The following is a 19,553-nucleotide window of genomic DNA, read 5'->3' as shown; positions in this document are numbered from 1 at the left end:
AGTTCAAATACTGCTTCATCTCTTAACTAGTTGTGTGAACCTTAACTGTATGACATGAAACTCAGCCTCGGTTTATCCATCTGTATAATAGGGTTAGTAACATCTCTCAGACTTGTTATGAGGATTAAATGAGATATTTGTAAAGTGCTAGAAATTTTTATTAACATATATGTACTCCTTTCCACATCCCTAGTCACCTATGAACATTGTTCCTTATACTCACATGCCCACACATATATACTCACACATAGTTATTCATGTATAGCTCTTCATATGTTCCTTAATAAATCACATGCCCTAAAGTATGATTCCATATCTATATTTTTATGAGTAACTATATACATATACTTATAAATCTATATGCTGCCTTTCAAAGACTCATGCATGTGTCTTTATGGGTACAGTCAAACAGACAAATCTCTCCTCTCCACCTCTTTTCATTCCCTTTTTTCTTTTTCCTTCATTCCTTCCTTCTTCCTTTCTCCCTCCTTTCCATCCTTCCCTCCCTCCTTTCCTCTCTCCCTTCCTTTTTCCTCCTTTCCTTCCTTTTTTCCTTCCCTTCCTTCCTTCCCTTTTTCCTTCCTCCCTTCCCTCCTTTCCTCCCTTCCTTTCCCTCCTTCCCTTCCTTCCCTCCTTCTCTTTCCTTCTTTCCTTCTCCTTCCTTCCTCTCTCCTCCCTCCTTTCCTCCCTTTCCTCTCTTCCTTTTTTCTTCCTCCCTCCCTCCCTCCCTTTCTCCCTTCCTTCCCTTTCCTTCTGTTCTTTTCCTCCTTCCCTTCCTCCCCTTCTTTCCTTTCCTTACCTCTCTCCCTCCCTCTTTCCTTCCTTTCCTTTCCTTTCCTCTCTCCCTCCCTTCCTTTTCTTCCTCCCTCCCTCCTTTCCTTTCTCCCTCCCTTCCTTCCTTGCCTTCTCCTTATCTCCATCCTTCCCTTTCCTTCCTTCCATTCTTTTCCTCCTTCCCTCCCTCCCTTTCTCTCCTTTTCTTCCTTTCCTTTCCTTTCTTTTCCTCTCTCCCTCCCTCCCTCTCCTTCCTTTCCTCCCTCCCTCTCTTCCTTCCTTCCCTTTCCTCCCTCCCTCCCTCTTCTTTCCTTTCTTCCTTTCTTCTCTCCCTCTCTCCCTCCCTCTCTTCCTCCCGTGTTTGTCTCTCACACGCACAAAAGCTCACATGCACGCACACATCCAACAGGCATCCTGGCCGTGACCCAAACAAGCCCGAACCTGGGCACCCCTCCCTGCTGACACAAACACTGGCGACTGCCGCTCGCTTTTTCGGTAGTTAACCACATGGCTCAGCATTTATTTTGGAGGTGAACACAGAACTAGCCTTGGTGCTATCACACTGCCATGCACTTTTCTTCACAGTGTAGCTTCAAAGCTCGGTCCTCCCGGCCCACTGGCCGGGCCGGCACAAACAAGAGCCATGGGTTCTCGTGTCAGGAGGAGCGACAATGCTTCAGAAACGCAGCAGGACACTGTAGCTGGTGATAGACTGGAGGGGTGGGGTGGGGGGCACAAGGAAACCGGTTTGTTTTTCACAACGAAGCTGACAAGAAAATCGGCTATGAATGGGTTCCTAAGAATCTGCGGGTAGAGGATTTCTGTTTATTCTCCACATAGAAAGCACTGACTAAAACCAAATATAAAGAAAACAAAATGAAAATAAACACTTTAATAGAAGCATGCAACTATACTGCATCTGAACTAGCTACAGCCTCCCAGAGTCCTCCAGGAAAGTCTCCTGGTGGCGCAGGGGACAGGATCAGACGACGAGTGAGCATCACAGTAAGGCCACCCAGATCACAGCTAGCCGGGACCTCGAGACGGAGGTTTGGGGTAAAGGGAAGTCTGTGCTCTCCTTCCTGCTGACCTGCGCCTGCCTCCTCGGGGTCCTTCGGAAGCTACATGGATTGCTTGATACGGGGGATGGAGCGGAGAAGGGGGGAGGGCACAGAATGATGGTGGCGGGGTTAGTATCACTAGGCGGGGCTGGGAGCTGTCAGAGGTGCTAGACACACTGGTTGGGAGGGATCTGGGACTCCAAGGGCTTAATCTGAAAAGAGGCTGGCAAAGGATTTCCTCAAGTTGCGGATGGTCTCGGCTTTGGCTTCGTCCTCATTCGTTGATGACCGGAAGAAGGAGGACTCAGTGAAGCTGAAGGCATTTGTCAAGGACTGGGACTTGCTTGAAGATAAAAAACAGAGAGAATGTGAGAGAGGGGCTGCTCCCCGGGGAGATGGAGAGCAAGGAGACATGCTTAGCCCCATGAGGATGCCCGACAGTCCCTTGTGGACAGGAACAGAGGGGTGGGGGTGAGAGGAGGAGAGGCTCCAGGGTCAGGGATGAGGGGATGGAAGTACAGGAGGAGGGGGGGGGGAAGGCAGACCATGGGAGATGCTGTAATGACACGGAAGCAACTCGGTCCCAACTCAAAGGAGTGTGGGGATGGAGCAGTTCAACTGGAGACACCCACTCAGAGCCTGTGGGGATGGGGGGGGGGACTGCTGGGGCCGGAGGGTCCCTTAGCCTGAAGCAACTGAGGGGTTTTTAGTGGGTAGCTCTTTCCTCCCCCTTCATTAATTCTGTAGGCTTGTGACTCTTTCCAACTTGGCCCCATCAGGTCAGGTTCAAAGCAGTCTCCCAAAGTTTGCTGCCTTAGCTGCTGGCAACTGACTGACCCTGCGTATCCCTGAAGAATGGCTGGAACACCCCTAGATTATTCTCTCTATTCCAGGACTGAGGAAGCTTGGGGATGGGGTTGGGATAAGAAAGGCTAGGATAAAACAAAAGAAGAAAGGAAGAGAAAAGAACTTGTCCTATTGGCCCAAGACAGCTGGACAGGAAAACTAGACTGACAGCCCACTGGAAGGAAATGTCACTTATCAGGCATCAAAAAGTCCATCCACCCTCTCTCTGTCCTTCAGGAATCACGGGTCTTTAGCTTCTCCCTAGTATAGACCATGGATTTCCATCAATAGATAAGAACCTGAAAACCTAAGACAGTTTCTCATGCCTCAGCTTTCCCATCTGTAAAGTGGATCTCTGGGCCTCTCCAAGCATAGCAAGATAATATCTACAAGTGCTAGAGGTTCATAAGTGCCACACAGTTCCTTTATTTTCTTTCTTAAACACACATATTTCAGGATAATATTCATCTTCTGGGTCTTTCTGATTTGGGCTGAGGAGAGCCTGAGGGCTGGAAGATTCAGTCTGGAAGGACTGGGATGAAGTTTAGATCAGTTTCTGATAAGAGAGGCTGGCTACTAGCTGCCCATGGGGGCTACCTCATCTTTCTTTCCTTCCTTGCAGCTTTCTGCCCAATATCCTTTCTCTGAGTCCTGTTGGCACTCCTTAAATATCTGTTTGCCAGGCCTGAAATCTGGGAAACTCCCTCTCTCTCAGGGATCCTTAAAGTTTCTGTCCTTTTGAATACAGGTGAGCGAAGTGCCCTGCCTTCCATTTAGGGCTGGGGATTTGTCTCCACATGCTGGCCTCCAGGGGGTGGAGGACCAGGAATGGTAACTCCTCCCCACCTGTCAGTGGCTGCTCTGGAAGGCTTCAACCCAGAGACAATAAAGCTCATGCCAGGGCCTCAGCCAGGGATGATGGCAAGGGAGTGATTCAGAAGCCTGGCAGGAGAGAAGGAACCCAGAAAGGGGAATGAGAAGAGAGAAATTTCAAGGAAGTCAAAACGAACTACATGGTTACCAAGTCAGTCTAAAAAGTGTTGGAAGTGTGCATTTAGGAGCTCAGATTGGAGACTTATCTCGTCATGTGGGAGGGGAGATTGGGGGAAAGTAGCCTTGAGTCACTCAGAAATCAAATTCTATCAATATACCATTAGAAGCAGGGCTGTTTCTAAAAACACAGTGGCCTAGTGCTGAAATCTGTGCTCTGTTCTTAGTCATGCTACTGCCTGAGAGTGGGTTCAACAGTTTAAATTGTTACTTGTGTGACACCGGGCAAGTAAGGTTATCAGTTTGTCTGGGTCTCGATTTTTCTATCTGTAAAAATAAGTTGATCAAACTAGAAAGTCTTTTCCAACTCTAACCTCTATGAGCTTTTGACATTGAACAAATAATGTCATTTTCTGGACCTCAAATTTCTTATTGATAAATTGAAAAAATTTGATGAGATGGTCCAGAGATGGTCCACAGGGTTCTTTTAAGTTATAAAATCCCATGATTCCATGTCTCACCATCTTTACTGTTCTCCAAAACCCCATTAAACATGTTGGATATCTTCAGAAATAGATTACCCTTTATCTATCCATCATGTAGAGAACCCAAACTCTATCAAACATGTTGGATATTTCCAGAAATAGATTGCCCTTTATCTATCCACCCAAACTCCTTCAAATGTTGAATATCTCCAAAAATAGATTGTCCTTTATTGATCCACCATGTAGAGAACCCAAACTCCATCAAACATGCTGGATATCTCCAGAAATAAATTACCTTCTGTTTACCTTCTATCTACCCACCATGTAGAGAATCAAACAGTACAGCTAAAAGCAATATGATAGCAAGAGCATTAGACTTGAGAATCAAGAGATAAGTCAAAATCTAGAGAGACTCTAGTAATTGTTGTGTGGACCATAGGCAAATAATTGATCCTCACTGCACCCCATCTCCCTAATGTATAAAATGAGGGAGTTGGATTCTGAGATTTCTTAGAGATCTCATGACCTCAGCTTTATGGCACAATCGTATCAGCCCATTCTGTCTCATGAAGTTGTGATAACTAAATCATGAGTCAGTTTCCCTTCTCTCCTTCCCAAGGCTGTGATTGGTCTGCCATGAATCCTTACAGATTTCATTGATTGAAGTCAAAGGTTGAGATTTAAGGGTGATGGAAGAAGGAAGGAAGGAAGCGAATGAGCACTGTATTGAGCTCTACAGCAGAAAGGCAGCATGGGATGGTCAAAAGGACGCTGGATTTGGAGTCAGGGAGGATTGAGTTCTCAGATTCATGTGTGATCTTAGACAAATTACCTTTCTAAGTCTCGATTTTCTCATCTACAAAATAAGAGGAGCCGGATCACTAGGTTCCTTCTAACACTAAATCAAAGATCTTATGAAGACTGTCTCTCCTTATGCCCCCTTGTTCCTATCCCAAGTACATGGCCTTCACCTCATTACCTTCATTTTTGCTTGGGTTTTTTTCTGGATCAGAGTGTGATGTGGAGAAGTCTGGGGATCAGAGACTGCTGGGTAAGAAAAGCTCTGAGGATAGGGAAGACCAGAAGGCAGGGGGAGGAGTGTCCAAATGGACTGTCCTTCACATTCCTACCCAGAGACTAACAAGTTGTGAGGCTCCTTGAATTATAGATCTGGAGGAGAAAGAGGTTGTATTGGCATTTAAATCTTATCTTTCATCCATTTTACACTTGAAAAAACTAAGTGACTTGCCCAAAGTCACACAGGGAGTATCCAAGGTGGGATTTAAATCCAGATTCTTTTGGGCCAGTCTTTCCACCATAAAAAAGACTGAAAACCATCCCACTTACCCTTTTTCCTTCTGAATAACTACATATGCCCAAGATTATTAGTCAGATTTAAAGAGAAAGAGAACGAAAATAAATGAGGCAGGAAAATGTTCACACACACGCATACATCAAAACGATCTGAAAACTGGGTAGCTAAAGGTTCTGGAAGGGCTATCAAACTGCTGCTCAGGAAGCCTGGGCTCCAGTCTCAGCTCTGGGGTATGATAACTTTGTGACTTTGGGGAGATATCTTCCCTTCCCTGGAATAATTATCTTCCTTTGTAAAATGAAGGGTTTAGGCAAGGTGATCTCCAAAGTTTCTTCCAGCTCTGACTGTCTGTGTTTTTAGGGGGGTGGGGAGTGGGGGTCTGTCCCCAGACTGAGCAGCCTGTTTCCCAGACCCAAGATTCTGATTCTGGAGACAGAAGGGCATCAGGGGAAGGAGAAGATGAAGAGCTCTTGAGTGCAGAGCAAAGCTTATCTTTTCCCCAGCTTCTCCAAGCCCTTTTCCTATCCTCGCTGTCCCTTTTTGCCCATAATTCAGTAGAAGGAAGCCTTAGTGAAGATGTTGCTCTAGCAGCCCCCAGAACTCAGGCAGGATAAATAAAGGAAAGGTGGGAGGAGGGGATGAGGAAGGAAGGGAAGGGTCGGGGTAGGAAAGTGGAAATTTCAGTGGTCTCTTACTTTAGCTGTGGATGAGGCTGGGATTTCCGCGGCTCCGGCTGGGGCGGCTGGGGTTCGGTCAGTGGGCTGGAAGTCGGACTGGCCTGTGCGGCTGGGCCGCCGGGATGAGGAGCCGAGGAAGAGGAGGAGGAAGAGGAGGAGGAGGAGGAAGAGGAGGAGGAGGAGTGTGGTGGTGGTGGTGGTGGTCCCGGGGAAAATCGTCGTGAAGGCAGCACCTTGCTTGGGGACTGCATTCCTTGGGGTTGCCCAGGGCCCCCTAGGTTCAGTACAAGAAAAACTTCAGAACTTGACCATCTCAAAAGGGTTTCCTTATTAGACTCTATGTCTTAAAGGGCTTGGCTACCTTCTTACAAATATAAAACATCAACTCTAGGCAGCAATTGCAGCCCGAGTAAGGGAGTAGAGGGAAAGGACACTCAACAGTCGCTCCTCACCACCCCCTCTTCAAAACACCTTTGCCTACTTCTCCCAAAGTCCCCTGGGGTTATGTGGCATGTGACATAGAGGGTGTGACTAGCTGCCCTGACACACTTGGTGGCAAGGTTCAAATTGCACCTCCACTCTGGGCATTCTGTCCCATGACCTCTCAGATTGCCCCATCTGTCTTGATTTTCAATCTCTCCCTCTACAACCTACAAACAACATATGTCAATTCTCGAAGCCCCCTCACTTGCTCCTTCCATTCCCAATGACCATCACCTCTTCTCCCTTTGTATGTAGCTAATCTTGTCTAAAAGGCATCTCTAACAACTGCCTCCACTTTCTTTCCTCCCATTCTCTTCTTAACTCTTTACAATCTTGTCTTCCAACCATGTCATTCCACTAAAACTGCTGTCTCCAAAGTTACCAATTATCTCTTAGTTGCTGAATCCAATGAATTTTTCTCAATCCTAATTCCTTGTGACCTCTCTACTCTATGGATCACTCTCCCCTCCATCTTTTCTTCTTTCTAGGTTTTCCAGGACAACCTTTCTCCTGTTTCTCCTACTTTTCAGACTGCTCCTTCTCTATTTCCTTTGCTCATCCAGATCACAACGTCAGGGGCCACCTAGACAGTGCAGTAGATAAGAGCCCCAGTACAGGGGTCAGGAAGATTGGAGTTCAAATGTGAATGCAGAGACTTAACTAGCTGTGATTCTGGACAAGTCACTTAACCCTGATTGCCTCCCAAAACAAAATTCAATCCAGATCACAACCTCGAACCATAGGTGTCCCTCAGGATTCTATTCCGTTTCTTCTCTATGTTTATTTGGTGACCTCATCAGCTCAAATTTATTTAATTTAATTACCATCTTAATGATAATGATTCACACAAACTATATATCTTCCCTAAACTTTCTGCTGACCATCTTGTATCTCCAACTGCCTTTCAGATATCTTGAACTGGATTCCAGTAGACATCTTTAAATGCATACAAAACTGAACGCCTTAGATCTCCTCCCAAATCCTTCCCTGTCTTCTTTTCCTATTACTGTCAAAGACATAACCAGACCCTCAGTCCCCCAGATTTGCAACCTAGGAGTCAACTTTGACTTCTCATTTTCTTCATCCTCAAAATCCAAGCTGTTGCCCAAGTCCTTTCCATCTCACCTTTAGAACATACTCCCTTCTCTCCTCTGACACTGCCATCACTCTGGTGCAGATTCTCATCATTCCACACCTGAATTGCAATAACTTGTGGGTCTGCTTGTCTCATCTCTCCCCACTCCAGTCCATCTTCCATTTAGCCACTATAGTGATTCTTAAACTGCAGGTCCAATCACGTTGCTTCACTATTCAATAATTTCCAGTAGTTCCCTATCCCCTCTGGAACCAAATACAAAACTCTCTATTTGGCATTCAGAGCCCTTCAGAAGCTAGCCCCCTCCTACCTTTCCAGTCTTCTTCCACCTTCCTCATGACATCCTCTTTGATCCAGTGAAACCAGCCTGCACAAACAAAACACTCTATTTTTCAGCTCCAGACATTTTTCTCTACCTGTTTCTCACATTTGGAATTCCCCCTTTCCCACATCTCTGCCCACTGCCTTCTCTGGCTCCCTTTATTCTGAATATGATCATTTGTATATAGTTGTTTGCTTGTTAATTCCCTCAATAGATTGTAAGTTCTTTGAAGGTAAGAACTCTTTTTTTTTTCTCTATGCATCCCTATCACTTATCACAGTGCCTGGCGCATAGTAGGTGTTTAATGAAATTTGGGGAAACTCACTTGCCTCATCAGCAAAATGAGAGGCTAGGATTAGATGAGTTCCAAGGTTCCTACCATTTCTGAGATCTAGGCGTTCCACATACCATGGGTGATGAAGGAATCAGAGAATATGGAATTGGGAGTATGGACCAGTTGAGTTCTAGTATACCATTGACTCTCCTTGTGACTTCAGACATATCAGTTACTTAACCTCCTTTGGTCCCAAACTTACCACCAGTAATATAGGAAGAAAAAAATCCACAGCTTCCACTTTCCCTATCTGACAGGGCTGTTGTGAGGATGAGGAAATGCTTAGGAAAGCTATTAAGTCTAAGTTACGATTGTTCATTGTTTAAGACTATTTCAGTTTGTAGTCAGAAAGTTTGACAGCCTCATGCGGTATCCATATTACCCTCTTTCCTAGCTCTTTTGATACCTTGCCCAGCTGGTTCATCAACCAGCATTTTTGGTATGTTTTGGGGAAATGCCATGGAGAGGTTGAGGCTGGCAAGAGTCAACTCACTCCTCTCATTTAAGAAACTCAAAACCAATCATTCCCAAGAGCCAGAACTCCCTTGTCAGCTTGATGGCTGAGAAGATTGTATTTGGCAGAGAAAGGGATAGATTGAAAACAGTTGGACATTTTCCATGGAATGGAACAGGTAAATACCTAGACAGACATTTAACTGAAGTAGCCAGTCCAGTCTGGGAGCCAAAAGTGCATCAGCCATGGTCAGATGCCTCAATTCTTTTTGAGAAGCTATTGGAAAGATAATCAAATTTGGAGTCAAGGAAACTGGGCTTGGAGCAAAGTCCTTATCCTCTGGTCCTCAGTTTATTCATCTATAGAATAAAGAGATGGTCTCTAAACTGCCTTCCAGTTCTAAGTCTGATGATTATAAGATGTTCCCTGTTCCGAGGATACAGCCTGGATTTAGAGCTGGAAGGAAGCCCAGAAATCATGCAGGATGAGGATCCCATGACTCTTCTACCCCAGAGCCAGCATCTTCATCCACAAACCCTTGGGAGAGAATGGGCTTGGAGGAATGCATCAGGAGGCAAGAACTGACACTGTAATTCAGCCTTTTAAAATGGCAGACAGCTGGTGCTCTTGGACCAATGCTGAGTTAGTCCCATGTCTATTCTAGCACCTGCCATCCATCCTTCTGCCACAAGTCATGGCTCCCCCACTTGTCAATACCTCGAACGGACACTGACCCTCCATAGATGGCCCTTTTGAACCTTCAAAGAAAAATTCGGTAAGTTCAAGAAGCTCCAAGTTCAAAACAAATGTTTCCAAAAAGAAAGCTCTACCCGGTCTTCTAGATAATTAGGAGATTCCTTTGTCTATCAGCAAACACGTTCTTGTTCATCCTTTTGTTTTCACTTCACAAAGGTAGGAGAGGTACTTTGGCATTCTTCCCCTCAACATACTCCCTTTGAAAACAACGTGGGTTGCCTTCTCAGCCTCCCTCAACCAGCACCGAAAACTCAGAGTCCTCACACTTGTACAGACATGCTCGAAGGGCCATAAACTGTACAACTTTACACTGAAGACAGATGTAACTTTTTTTTATTACACATTGAGCTGTACAAGAGATTTCACAGAAGAGAGATGCTGCAGTCACACAGATACTTCCACCATTTGGCTGAGACTCTCTCAGCTGGATCAGTACAAAAGAAAGGGGGACAACAGTCAGAAAAGAAATGGGTACAAACACCTGGACAGCAATCCTACACTGTGACAAGATAGTCCCTCGACCCACAGTTATGGGGTTGTCCCTAAGCATGCTAACTGACGGGCAGAGGACAGTCAGGCTGGTCCATCCACTGAGATTCGGTGGGAGCGGCCGAAATCGCGCCTCCTCCCTGCTCTTAAGAAAGAGGCTTTCTGCTAAGGTCACAATCTGCAGCCTGACCGAGTTCAAATGGCCACTTTACACTTTGCATACATGGCTCACAAATGTCACGTGGAAAGCACCTGTAAATGTTCACACTGACATGCAGACAAGCACCACCCACCGACCATCGCCAGCACCGCCATTTAGACAGAAAAGTAAGGAAACCAAAAGATGTACTCCTCCCTCCAGGGAATAGTTTTCTTCACTCCCTTCTATGGGATCTGGAGGTATTTATGCATCTGATTCTATACTACCCCCCAAAGTGTGTGTGTGTGTGTATATACATACATATATATACACACAGAGAGACAAAAGGATAATTATGATCTAAGGGACAGACCACTGGCCACACACAGTGACATCCAACCCATTTCCCATGACATATAAATATACCATAAACTGAGAAAATAGGACAAGGGCCCTTATTGTAGAAATATCTGTTGACTACTCATAGAAATGTAACACCAGTGGTCCAACTTATCCATTAGACTTGGGAATCCAAAAGAGGGGCCCTCAAGTGTAGATCACTGATTCTTGTGGCTCTGGAAGGGAAATATTATCATGGACTCCAAGGCCAAGGGGTTGACGTGAAAGCCTCAGAGACAATAGTATGTTCTGTCAGAGGAGGTTCAACAGGTGGTCTGATGCTACTGTGCCTTGTCCCCAACCCTGTCAGAGGATGGAGAATTGTTGGGGACACTCCAGACAAGACTTAGGTTATTGTAATATTGGTCTCATCCCTTACTTGGAGCTTGCTCCCATTGCTGAAGCAGACTTATTAAAGCAACATCAGCAGCTATGGCTCTAGAGAAATCTCACTTCTCCCCCTTTGACTTTCTTCTAGAGGTGCTGGCCTTAATATGTACAAGCTCAAGTTTGAGCAGGAGGAGTTGACATAACAAGGTCTCATCTCCCAAAGGAGGGGGTCTCTCCTGGGATAGAATTCTTGGTTCGCTGTTCTTTTGGGGGGGTGATTAGGGATTTGAGGTGGGAAATGGGGGGCCAAGCCAAGGGCCCTCTTTCAGGCAGTGTAGCCACTCCAAAGAAGTGGGTTTGCTTTAGATTTGGTCTCATTTGGCAGTGCCCTGGGAGGCAGAGTGAATGAGTAAATGTATGCTGGGGGACTGCCTAGGTTTTCAACATTTTTTTTTTTTTGTTCAGTAAAGTGCTCATCTCCAGAGGCAGGGAGAGCTGGGGCATGGGGTGGGGTGAGGAAATATAGATTGGTCCCAGTTCCACAGAAGCCCACAGACCATCAACTCAGAAACAATGACAACAAAGAAGAATGACTTAGCGGAACCAAGATCCGCACACAGGAAACACTCACAATTTTGCTTGGATATTGCACGTCAGTTTTTTGAGTTTGGAGCTATAATTAGGTTAATGATAGAAAGAAAAGGAAAAGAAAACAAAAGAAGGGGGAGGCTGTGGCAGAGAGAGGAGATATAGAATCAGTTTGTGGAAAGATCCTTTTCTTTATATCTCATTTCATCACTAAAAAAAAAAGAAAGTAAAGGAAGAAAAGATGAGGAAAGAAAGAAATAGAGGAAGGGAGGAAGGAAAGGAGGGAAGGAGGAAGGAAAGAAAAGAAGAAGGGAGGAAGGAATAGAGGAAGGAATGAAGGGAGAAAAGGAAAGGGAGGGAGGAAGGAAGTAAAAGAAAGAAAGAAAAAACAAAGAAAGTGGGAGAGAGAAAGGGAAGGAGGGAGGGAGGAAGGAAAGAAAGAAGGAAGGAAGGGAAGGAAGGAAGGAAGAAGGAAAGAAAGAAAGAAGGAAAGGAGAGAGGGAAGGAGGGAGGGAGGAAAGAATGAAGGGACAGTTGAAGAGAAGAAGAAAGAGAAAGAAAGAAAGGGAAGGATGGAGGGAGGCGGGGACAAAGGAAGGAATAGAAAGAAAGAAACAAAGAAAGAAGGAGAAAGAGAGAGGGAGAGAGGGAGGGAGGAAGGATGGAAGGAAGGAAGGAAGAAGGAAGGAAGAAAAGGAGGGAGGGAGTAAAGAATGAAGGGAAGGTTGAAGGGAGGAAGAAAGAGAAAGAAAGAAAGGGAGGGATGGAGGGAGGCAGGGATGAAGGAAGTAATAGAAAGAAAAAAACAAAGAAAGAGGGAGAAAGAGAGGGAGAGAGGAAGGAAGGAAGGAAGAAGGGAGAGAATAAGGAAAGAAGGAAGGAAGGTAGAAAGGAAGAATGAAAAAAAGAAAAGAAAGAAATTTAGGGTCAGAGATACTGAGGAACTTAAATCATGACAAATGTTTGCAAATGAAAAAAGGAGGAATGCCTTTGAAGTCAGTGGACAGAGATAGCGCAATTCGACCTTGAAAGTCTTTGAAACCTCTATCTACACTAGTCATGCAGAAAGAAAGAGAAAGGCAGGGCTCACTAAATAGCTCACACACTCACAGAGGTAAGCAAAGGGGTTATCGCTCAGAACCCGGGGCAGAGTGCGGGGAGTGGGCCGGGGGTGGGGGAGCTGGCTTGGACATCCCACTGTGTGTCCGCTCCCCACTTCCTCCAGCCTCCCACCGCTCCTGTGGCCCCTGATCATCTGGAATATTGTCCATGCATCCAGAGGATACAACCACCCTGGACTTGGGAGAGGCACAATGTTTTTGTGTTTTTTGTGGTCACTTTTGTACACTGTTGACAAACAGCCCTGAATCACAAGTTATACAGAGAAACATAAGTAAGCATTACAAGCACAGACAGGAACAAGAAAACATCCAGACCCAAGAGCTGATACTGCATAGGAAAAACACCCAGTCCAATCAGCAGAGAAAAAGAGCACTGAGATGGGATATGGGAAGGGGGTGCCTTTTTTTTCCTTTTCACTTTCCTTTTCTTTCATTTTTTTTCCTTTCTTTTTTTCATTTTTTGGCTTGAAATTTCTGCTTTGAAAGGAGAATGTGCTAACAAACACTTAGGAAGCCTGGACCTGTTTGGGCCCTACTGCAATGCCATTACAGTCGAGAATATACTGTAAACAACCTTGAGGGGTGGGGCGCTGGGGGGGTGTCTTGCTCAAATCCGGATCCTTCAAGGTCCCACTCTGGAAGACAAAAAGTTGAGACAAATTAAAAATCACCACCATGAACACCCACCAGCCCTGACGTCACCCCCAAGAACTCCAAAGCTCCCTCTTTGGTCCTCCCTTCTCCATATGTTCAAAAGGCCTCTGGGATGTTGATGGATCATGAGTTGAGGAGGTTTATGGTCTGGGTAACAATTCCCTCTCCCAATTTTTCAACCTTTAGACTTCCTCCCACCTTAGGGCCATCAGTCCTCTTAGCCCTATCTAATTTCTTTTCTTCTCTTGAGGGTATTTCCTCAATTTTGCCAGTGTCGGGGGCAGGTTGACTCCCCTGTTTCTTCTAGTGCTAACCCTGCAATCCTAGGAACCCACAAACCTCCTAGCACAACCTGAAGGGAGAAGAGCACTACTTGTGTCAAACCCTAAGTAGACCTAGCATTTCAGAACTGGGCCTGGCTCCTCAACTCTGGGCTCATCTGGGGAAAGGGGAAACAGGTTAGGGATCAAGTCCAACCTGTGGGTTGATTGAAGACTCCCTGGGAAAGAGATCTGAAACCCAAATAAATTATTGGGAATAGTTATTTGTTCCTAGGTTCCTCAGGCTTTTAAGCTTGTTAAAAATGCTCAAAGCCATGTTGCTCTGTTGGACTACTACTTTATGCAATATGATGACTGCAGATCCGCTTGGAATTCTGATTGATTTTTTAGCAGGAACAAAGTCCTATTTTACTTTAGGACTGGTGACTCCAATCCTAAGAGAAGGAGGGAGGGAAAAAGGAAAAGGAAGGAAGGAACAAAGGAATCAATGAATGAAGGAAGGAAAAAGGAAGGAAGAAGGAAGAAGGAAGGAAAGAAGGAATGAAAGGAGAGAGGGAGGAAGGGAAAGAAGGAAAAAGAGAGGACCTGGAAAAGGGACCGTCCTCTGGATGCATAATAAACGAATGTTCCAACAGTGAAAGACAAAAAGAGTGTGGATTTGTACCCTGGACCTGTAAGTAAAATGTGGTTTCTTCCTTCAGCATCCTGAAGATATACAGGACCTGCTTATGAACCCATTTACTCTTTCTTGCCCAGCTCTGTCTTCGCTTGCCCATTCTTCCCTTCCTGTGTCTGGAACTTTCGATCAATCATCTCTCTGTGTCTCTCTGTCTGTCAGTTTGTATCTTTCTCTGTCTCTGTGTCTCTGTTTCTCTTCTCTCTGTCTCTCTGTGTGTCTGTCTGTCTCTCTCTGTGTGTCTCTTTGTCTCTGTCTGTCTCTCTCTCCCTCTCTGTCTTCCTCTTTCTTTTTCTTCTTTCCATCCTACAAAAATCTTCTCTCAAGATCTTGAGACCTGAAAAGGGCGTGATAAACATATCCACACTAAGGGGTTAATAATTGTTTAACTTTTCAACTTAGTCTCATCTGAAGGAATATTTTGTTGTTGCTGCTGTTTAATCATTTTTCAGTGGTGTCTGATTCTGTAACCCCATTTGAGGTTTCCTTGGCAAAGATACTGGAGTGGTTTATTATTCCCTTCTCCATCCAGCTCAGTTTACAGATGAGAAAACTGAGGCAAATAAAGTTAAGGGACATGTCCAGGGCCACATAGCTAGTAAATCTCTGGGATTGGATTTTAAGGTATTCCTGGTATTCCTGGATTCAGGCTATTCCTGACTCCAGGTTTGTGTATTCACAGCACCACTGAGTTACCCATACTATATGTATCATATTGTATTATCTAATGCTATCCTATGCTATGCTATATTGTCCTATACTATACACACTAAACACCATACCATACCATATTATACCATACTCTTATTATACTACACTATGCTATACTGTACTATATTATACTATACAATACAATATGATATTACACTATACTATACCATATTATACTAAACTACACTATGCTATACTATACTGTACTGCACTACACTATACTATATTATATGATACAATACAATACAATATTACACTATATTATATGATACAATACAATATAATATTACACTATATTATACGATACAATACAATACAATATTACACTATACTATATTATATGATACAATACAATACAACATTACACTATACTATATTATGATATAATACAATACAATATTACACTATACTATATTACATTGTGCTATATTATATTATATTTACTATACTATATTATACTACACAATACAATACAATATTATACTATACTATATTCTATAATATAATAATAATACACTATACTATACTATTGCCATATATTATATATTACATTATACCATACAGGCCAAAGCAAGCAACCAACCACTTTAACAATCATGATAAGGACACACAAACTTGACTCTGAGGTCCTTGGTCTGAAATGAGTTTCTTTCCAACCATTAAAGTCAAGACAATGCCCCCCCCTCCCAATTCAGGGGATCAATCTTCCCTCAAAGGTCTTCCATATTCACTTTCTCCTCTCTATCACTGGAAGCTGAGCCCTCATCAAGTCACACATGGATAAGTTTGTCCTTCCATCTAGATGGCCTCTGCTTCCAGCCTCTCTCCAGCTAATCTATTCTAACACCTAACTCTTCCTTAAACATCTTCCTCATTATGTCACTCCCCCACTTATAAGCCTATAGTGGTGCCCTAATGCTTTTCACTCCAAATCCAAATTCTTTGCCCTAATTTTCAAGGCTTTATAAATCTTCACCAGAGCCCCAAATTTACTGCTTCCCAACACACACCTTCACCGCGGATGAAATCGTCAGTGTTCTTGAGGAAGCATGGAACTTTGATTTTTTTATCTGTTTTTCTATTCATTTTGATCTTCCTTGTTTAGTGACATCTCAGAATGAGGGAGCTGGACCAGGTAATTGCTGAGGTCTTCTCTAGTACCAACATTCTCTGTTCTCTGTTCTAAGGTACCCTTTGTCTCAGGCATTCTAAAATTCTGTAAGTAGAATACCCTCTCTCCTCCTTTCTACTGAGCTAAATTTTATTCTTTCCCAAAACCTCAATAAAATTCTCCAATAGCCAGGAAGCCTTCCCTTCCAGTTAGTTCAAAATGATTATTCTTTATAGTATCTCCTCTAAATTCCTTATAGTCTTTCGCACACACACACACACACACACACACACACACACACACACTACAAACTGGATTTGTAGTCAATATAAGTAAGATTTTGTAACAATGCTACTCAAGGATGGAATGGCCTGCTTTGGGAGATGGCCCAATAACTAGTCATCAGTACTGAGGGAATTCCAGCATTTAGAGCAAAGAAAGACTAGATCACTCCCCAAATTCCTCTCACCTTTTAGATTCTATGATTCGATCTTTTGCATATGGTCTGACTTTGTTTTCTAGTTATCTCCTGCATGAGGTCTTATCTCGCCATATTATATTATAAGCTCCCTGAGAGCACATATCATCAGTCATTTTTCTAATCTGCAGGAAGAAGTCTATATGATCCACTGGAAGAAGTTGAGGGAGTTTTCTGAGTTGTTTTCTTCTTTCAGAGGAGGGAAGTCCCTTGTCTGGAAAGAGTTTTAGCTCCTGCAGAATAGAGACTGTCTCATGCTTCATCTTTTTATCTCCAGTTTCTAGGCAAGTAGGTAGCGTAATAAATATTTTCTGATTGATTATGGTACATAGCTTAATAAGTATTTTTGATTGATTTTGGTATTTAGTTTAGTAAATATTTTTGATTGATTATGTAGATAGCTTAATAGATATTTTGGATTGATTATTTTTGGCCTGTAGTGAATGTTTAATATGATTTTTCATTCATTTCATTCCATTCCAAGGCTTTTGAGGTTATTTGAATCATAATAGGTCTAAAGGAGATTTTGAAGGATAATCCACAAGAAGGTTGAAAAGACTTCAGACAATGGAAACTGGGATTATCTCAGACTTCAACCTCTCAGTCAAACAAACTTTGGGTATGAGTGAGGGGCTTCAGAGAAATTAAGAGGTGGCCCAAGTTCATACAGCTTGGGTGCTGGAAGGGCAGAGTCAGTCACAGATGGGGATTTAGAACATCCAGCTTGCCCTTTCAGCTTTGTATCAAGTCAGGTTAAAGAAAGGATATCCTAGTCTGTGAGAACAGATCTCCTACTATGCAGCCCCAAGTCATTGAATTCCAAGGCTTCAAACTATACATTCCAAGGCTAGTGGTCAACAAGAAGGGCTGTGGCCCCTTTCAGGTGGCTTTTTGGTATTTCCCAGAAATGGGGAAGATATGTGGCGAATACATGGCTAGTCTTCCCATGGCCCTGAAAGGGATATTGGAGTTCAGCAAAGTCCTTGTCTGACTTTGCCTGGAAGCACTGACACTTTCATGGGGTCATGAGCTGTCATCCACAATGGCCTTTTGCCAGCCTGGAAAGTGTGGGTTTGTCTCTTGTCTCCCACCTATTTTTCCTTTTTGTATCTTTCTCCTCTCTTAGCAAGATCTCCCCTAATGCCAATCTCCCCAAGATGTCCATCTCCTCTGATTTCATCTCCCCCAGATGTCCATCTTTGCTGCTCTGGACCAATTAATCTCTGAGTGTTGTCTGATGAGATATTTAATTATTTCCTCTCTCAGAGAATAACTATTTTGATGGGAGCAGGGAAGAGGGGACCCAGAAGCAAGAGGGCAACTTCTATTTAACTACATCATACATATTTGTATTAATTGTATATTTATGTCATCTACACTATATGTGCTCATCTCTATCATTAGAATGTAACAAAAAACAATGATTAAGTGCTTACTATTTGCCAGGCATTGTACTCTGTGCTGTGGATACCGAGAGGCAAGTGTGTCCTGTGAAGAGGAATTGTTTTCTTGACTGCTTTTGCATTCCCAGCACTGGGCACAGTGCCCAACACTTAGAGGACACTGTCAATGGTTCACACGAGCAAGGGATAGAATTTTATCAGTAGAAATGACCCAGAACAAGAGGCAAGACTGTCTACCTTGCTGTGGCTCCCTAAAGATCATGGAGCTTTCCCATTTTTAGTTGAATCTTTCCATTTGTGTTATCTTGGAGAAGAGGGAATGGCTCTATTTGTATCTCCAGTGCTTTGCACATTGTAAACACTTAACAAATTATTTTTCTTTCATTCATTAAGGAATATTTTCTTAATTGATTGGGGCTCAACGTGAGGAAGACCATTCTAATTCTAAGAATTAGAGCTAGAGCATAAAGCTCAACTTTATTACTTTAGAAGGAAACTTGTAACAGTACAAGTCAGAGGGGTTCATTGTCAAGATCACATGGGGAATAAGCATCAGAACTGTCCAGTTCTGCCCCATAAGGTTACTGAGCTTGCTAAGTGAGACAGAGTACTGTCCAGGGATGTTCAGGTTAAAGTGGGAGGTTGGGAGGGGCAGTTGGATGGCACAGTGGGAATAACACTTGGTGCTTAACACTTACTATGTAACCCTAAATAAGTTACTTAACCCAATTGCTTAAGGAAGGAAGGAAGGAAGGAAGGAAGGAAGGGAGGAAGAAAGAAAGAAAGAAAGAAAGAAAGAAAGAAAGAAAGAAAGAAAGAAAGAAAGAAAGAAAGAAAGAAAGAAAGAAAGAAAGAAAGAAAGAAAGAAAGAAAGAAAGAAAGAAAAAGAAAAAGAAAAAAGGTGGGAGACGAAACTAGAAATTTTAAGATCATTAATGCTGAGTGGCAAGGGGTCTCAGAGTCATATTATGCCTTTTAGAGATGGAAAAACTGAGACAAGTGGCTGGCCCAAGATAAAGGTGGTAGATAAGCTGAATTTCACCTTCAGTTCTTTCCCAGGCTTCCTGCCATTTCCCTGTTTTAAGGTCTCTTTAACCAGGAAAGTCTACACTCTTCATGTTGCAAGGAATGAAGCTGTAACAAAAAGACAATGTGTTGTTCCTGAATGGTCAAATCTTGGTTTCTTAACCTTAAGAATGAGTTGAACTCAGAGATCACCTCTTTCTAGGTGTAAAGCTGGCTGACTGAGAGGTAGTAGAATTTCAGGTAGTAATAGCCCCTTTTTACAAAGCTGGGAAGAAGTGGCAGGCTGCTGGTTATAATATGCTTTTTTTTTTTTTTTTTTTTTTCCAAGAGCCTTTTGAGGTAGATAAAGGCAAATATCTTTAGCTCTAGTTGACAGATGGCGGATCTTGGGCTCAGAGAGCTTCTGCCTTGCCTGGGGGTCACATAGAGGAATTCGGATTCAGGAGTCCTGACTTCAGGACAATTGAAATAAGCATTTATTAAATACCTACTATATATTAGAGAGAGCTAGGTAGCTCAGTGGATAGAGTCTCGGTCTGGAGTCAGGAAAAGCT

At 43.5% G+C, this 19,553-nt stretch overlaps 1 protein-coding gene across 1 annotated transcript in view; it reads right to left on the bottom strand.

The window, feature by feature from the left end:
* Positions 1-1,077: 1,077 nt before the first annotated feature.
* Positions 1,078-19,553, bottom strand: part of SYN2 (synapsin II) — a 273,091-nt gene continuing 254,615 nt past the window's right edge. The window contains exons 11-13 of the mRNA XM_003762453.4: positions 13,234-13,294; positions 6,167-6,422; positions 1,078-2,178 (exon numbers count right to left, since the gene is read on the bottom strand). Coding sequence (XP_003762501.3) covers positions 2,043-2,178; positions 6,167-6,422; positions 13,234-13,294 — 453 coding nt within the window. The 3' untranslated portion in view covers positions 1,078-2,042. The remainder of the gene's footprint in view (positions 2,179-6,166; positions 6,423-13,233; positions 13,295-19,553) is intronic.

Source organism: Sarcophilus harrisii, chromosome 1 (genome assembly GCF_902635505.1).
Source record: "Sarcophilus harrisii chromosome 1, mSarHar1.11, whole genome shotgun sequence".
Classification (NCBI taxonomy): Eukaryota; Metazoa; Chordata; class Mammalia; order Dasyuromorphia; family Dasyuridae; genus Sarcophilus; species Sarcophilus harrisii.
Note: the sequence above shows the minus strand (reverse complement) of the source record. Positions and strands in the feature narration are given on the sequence as shown.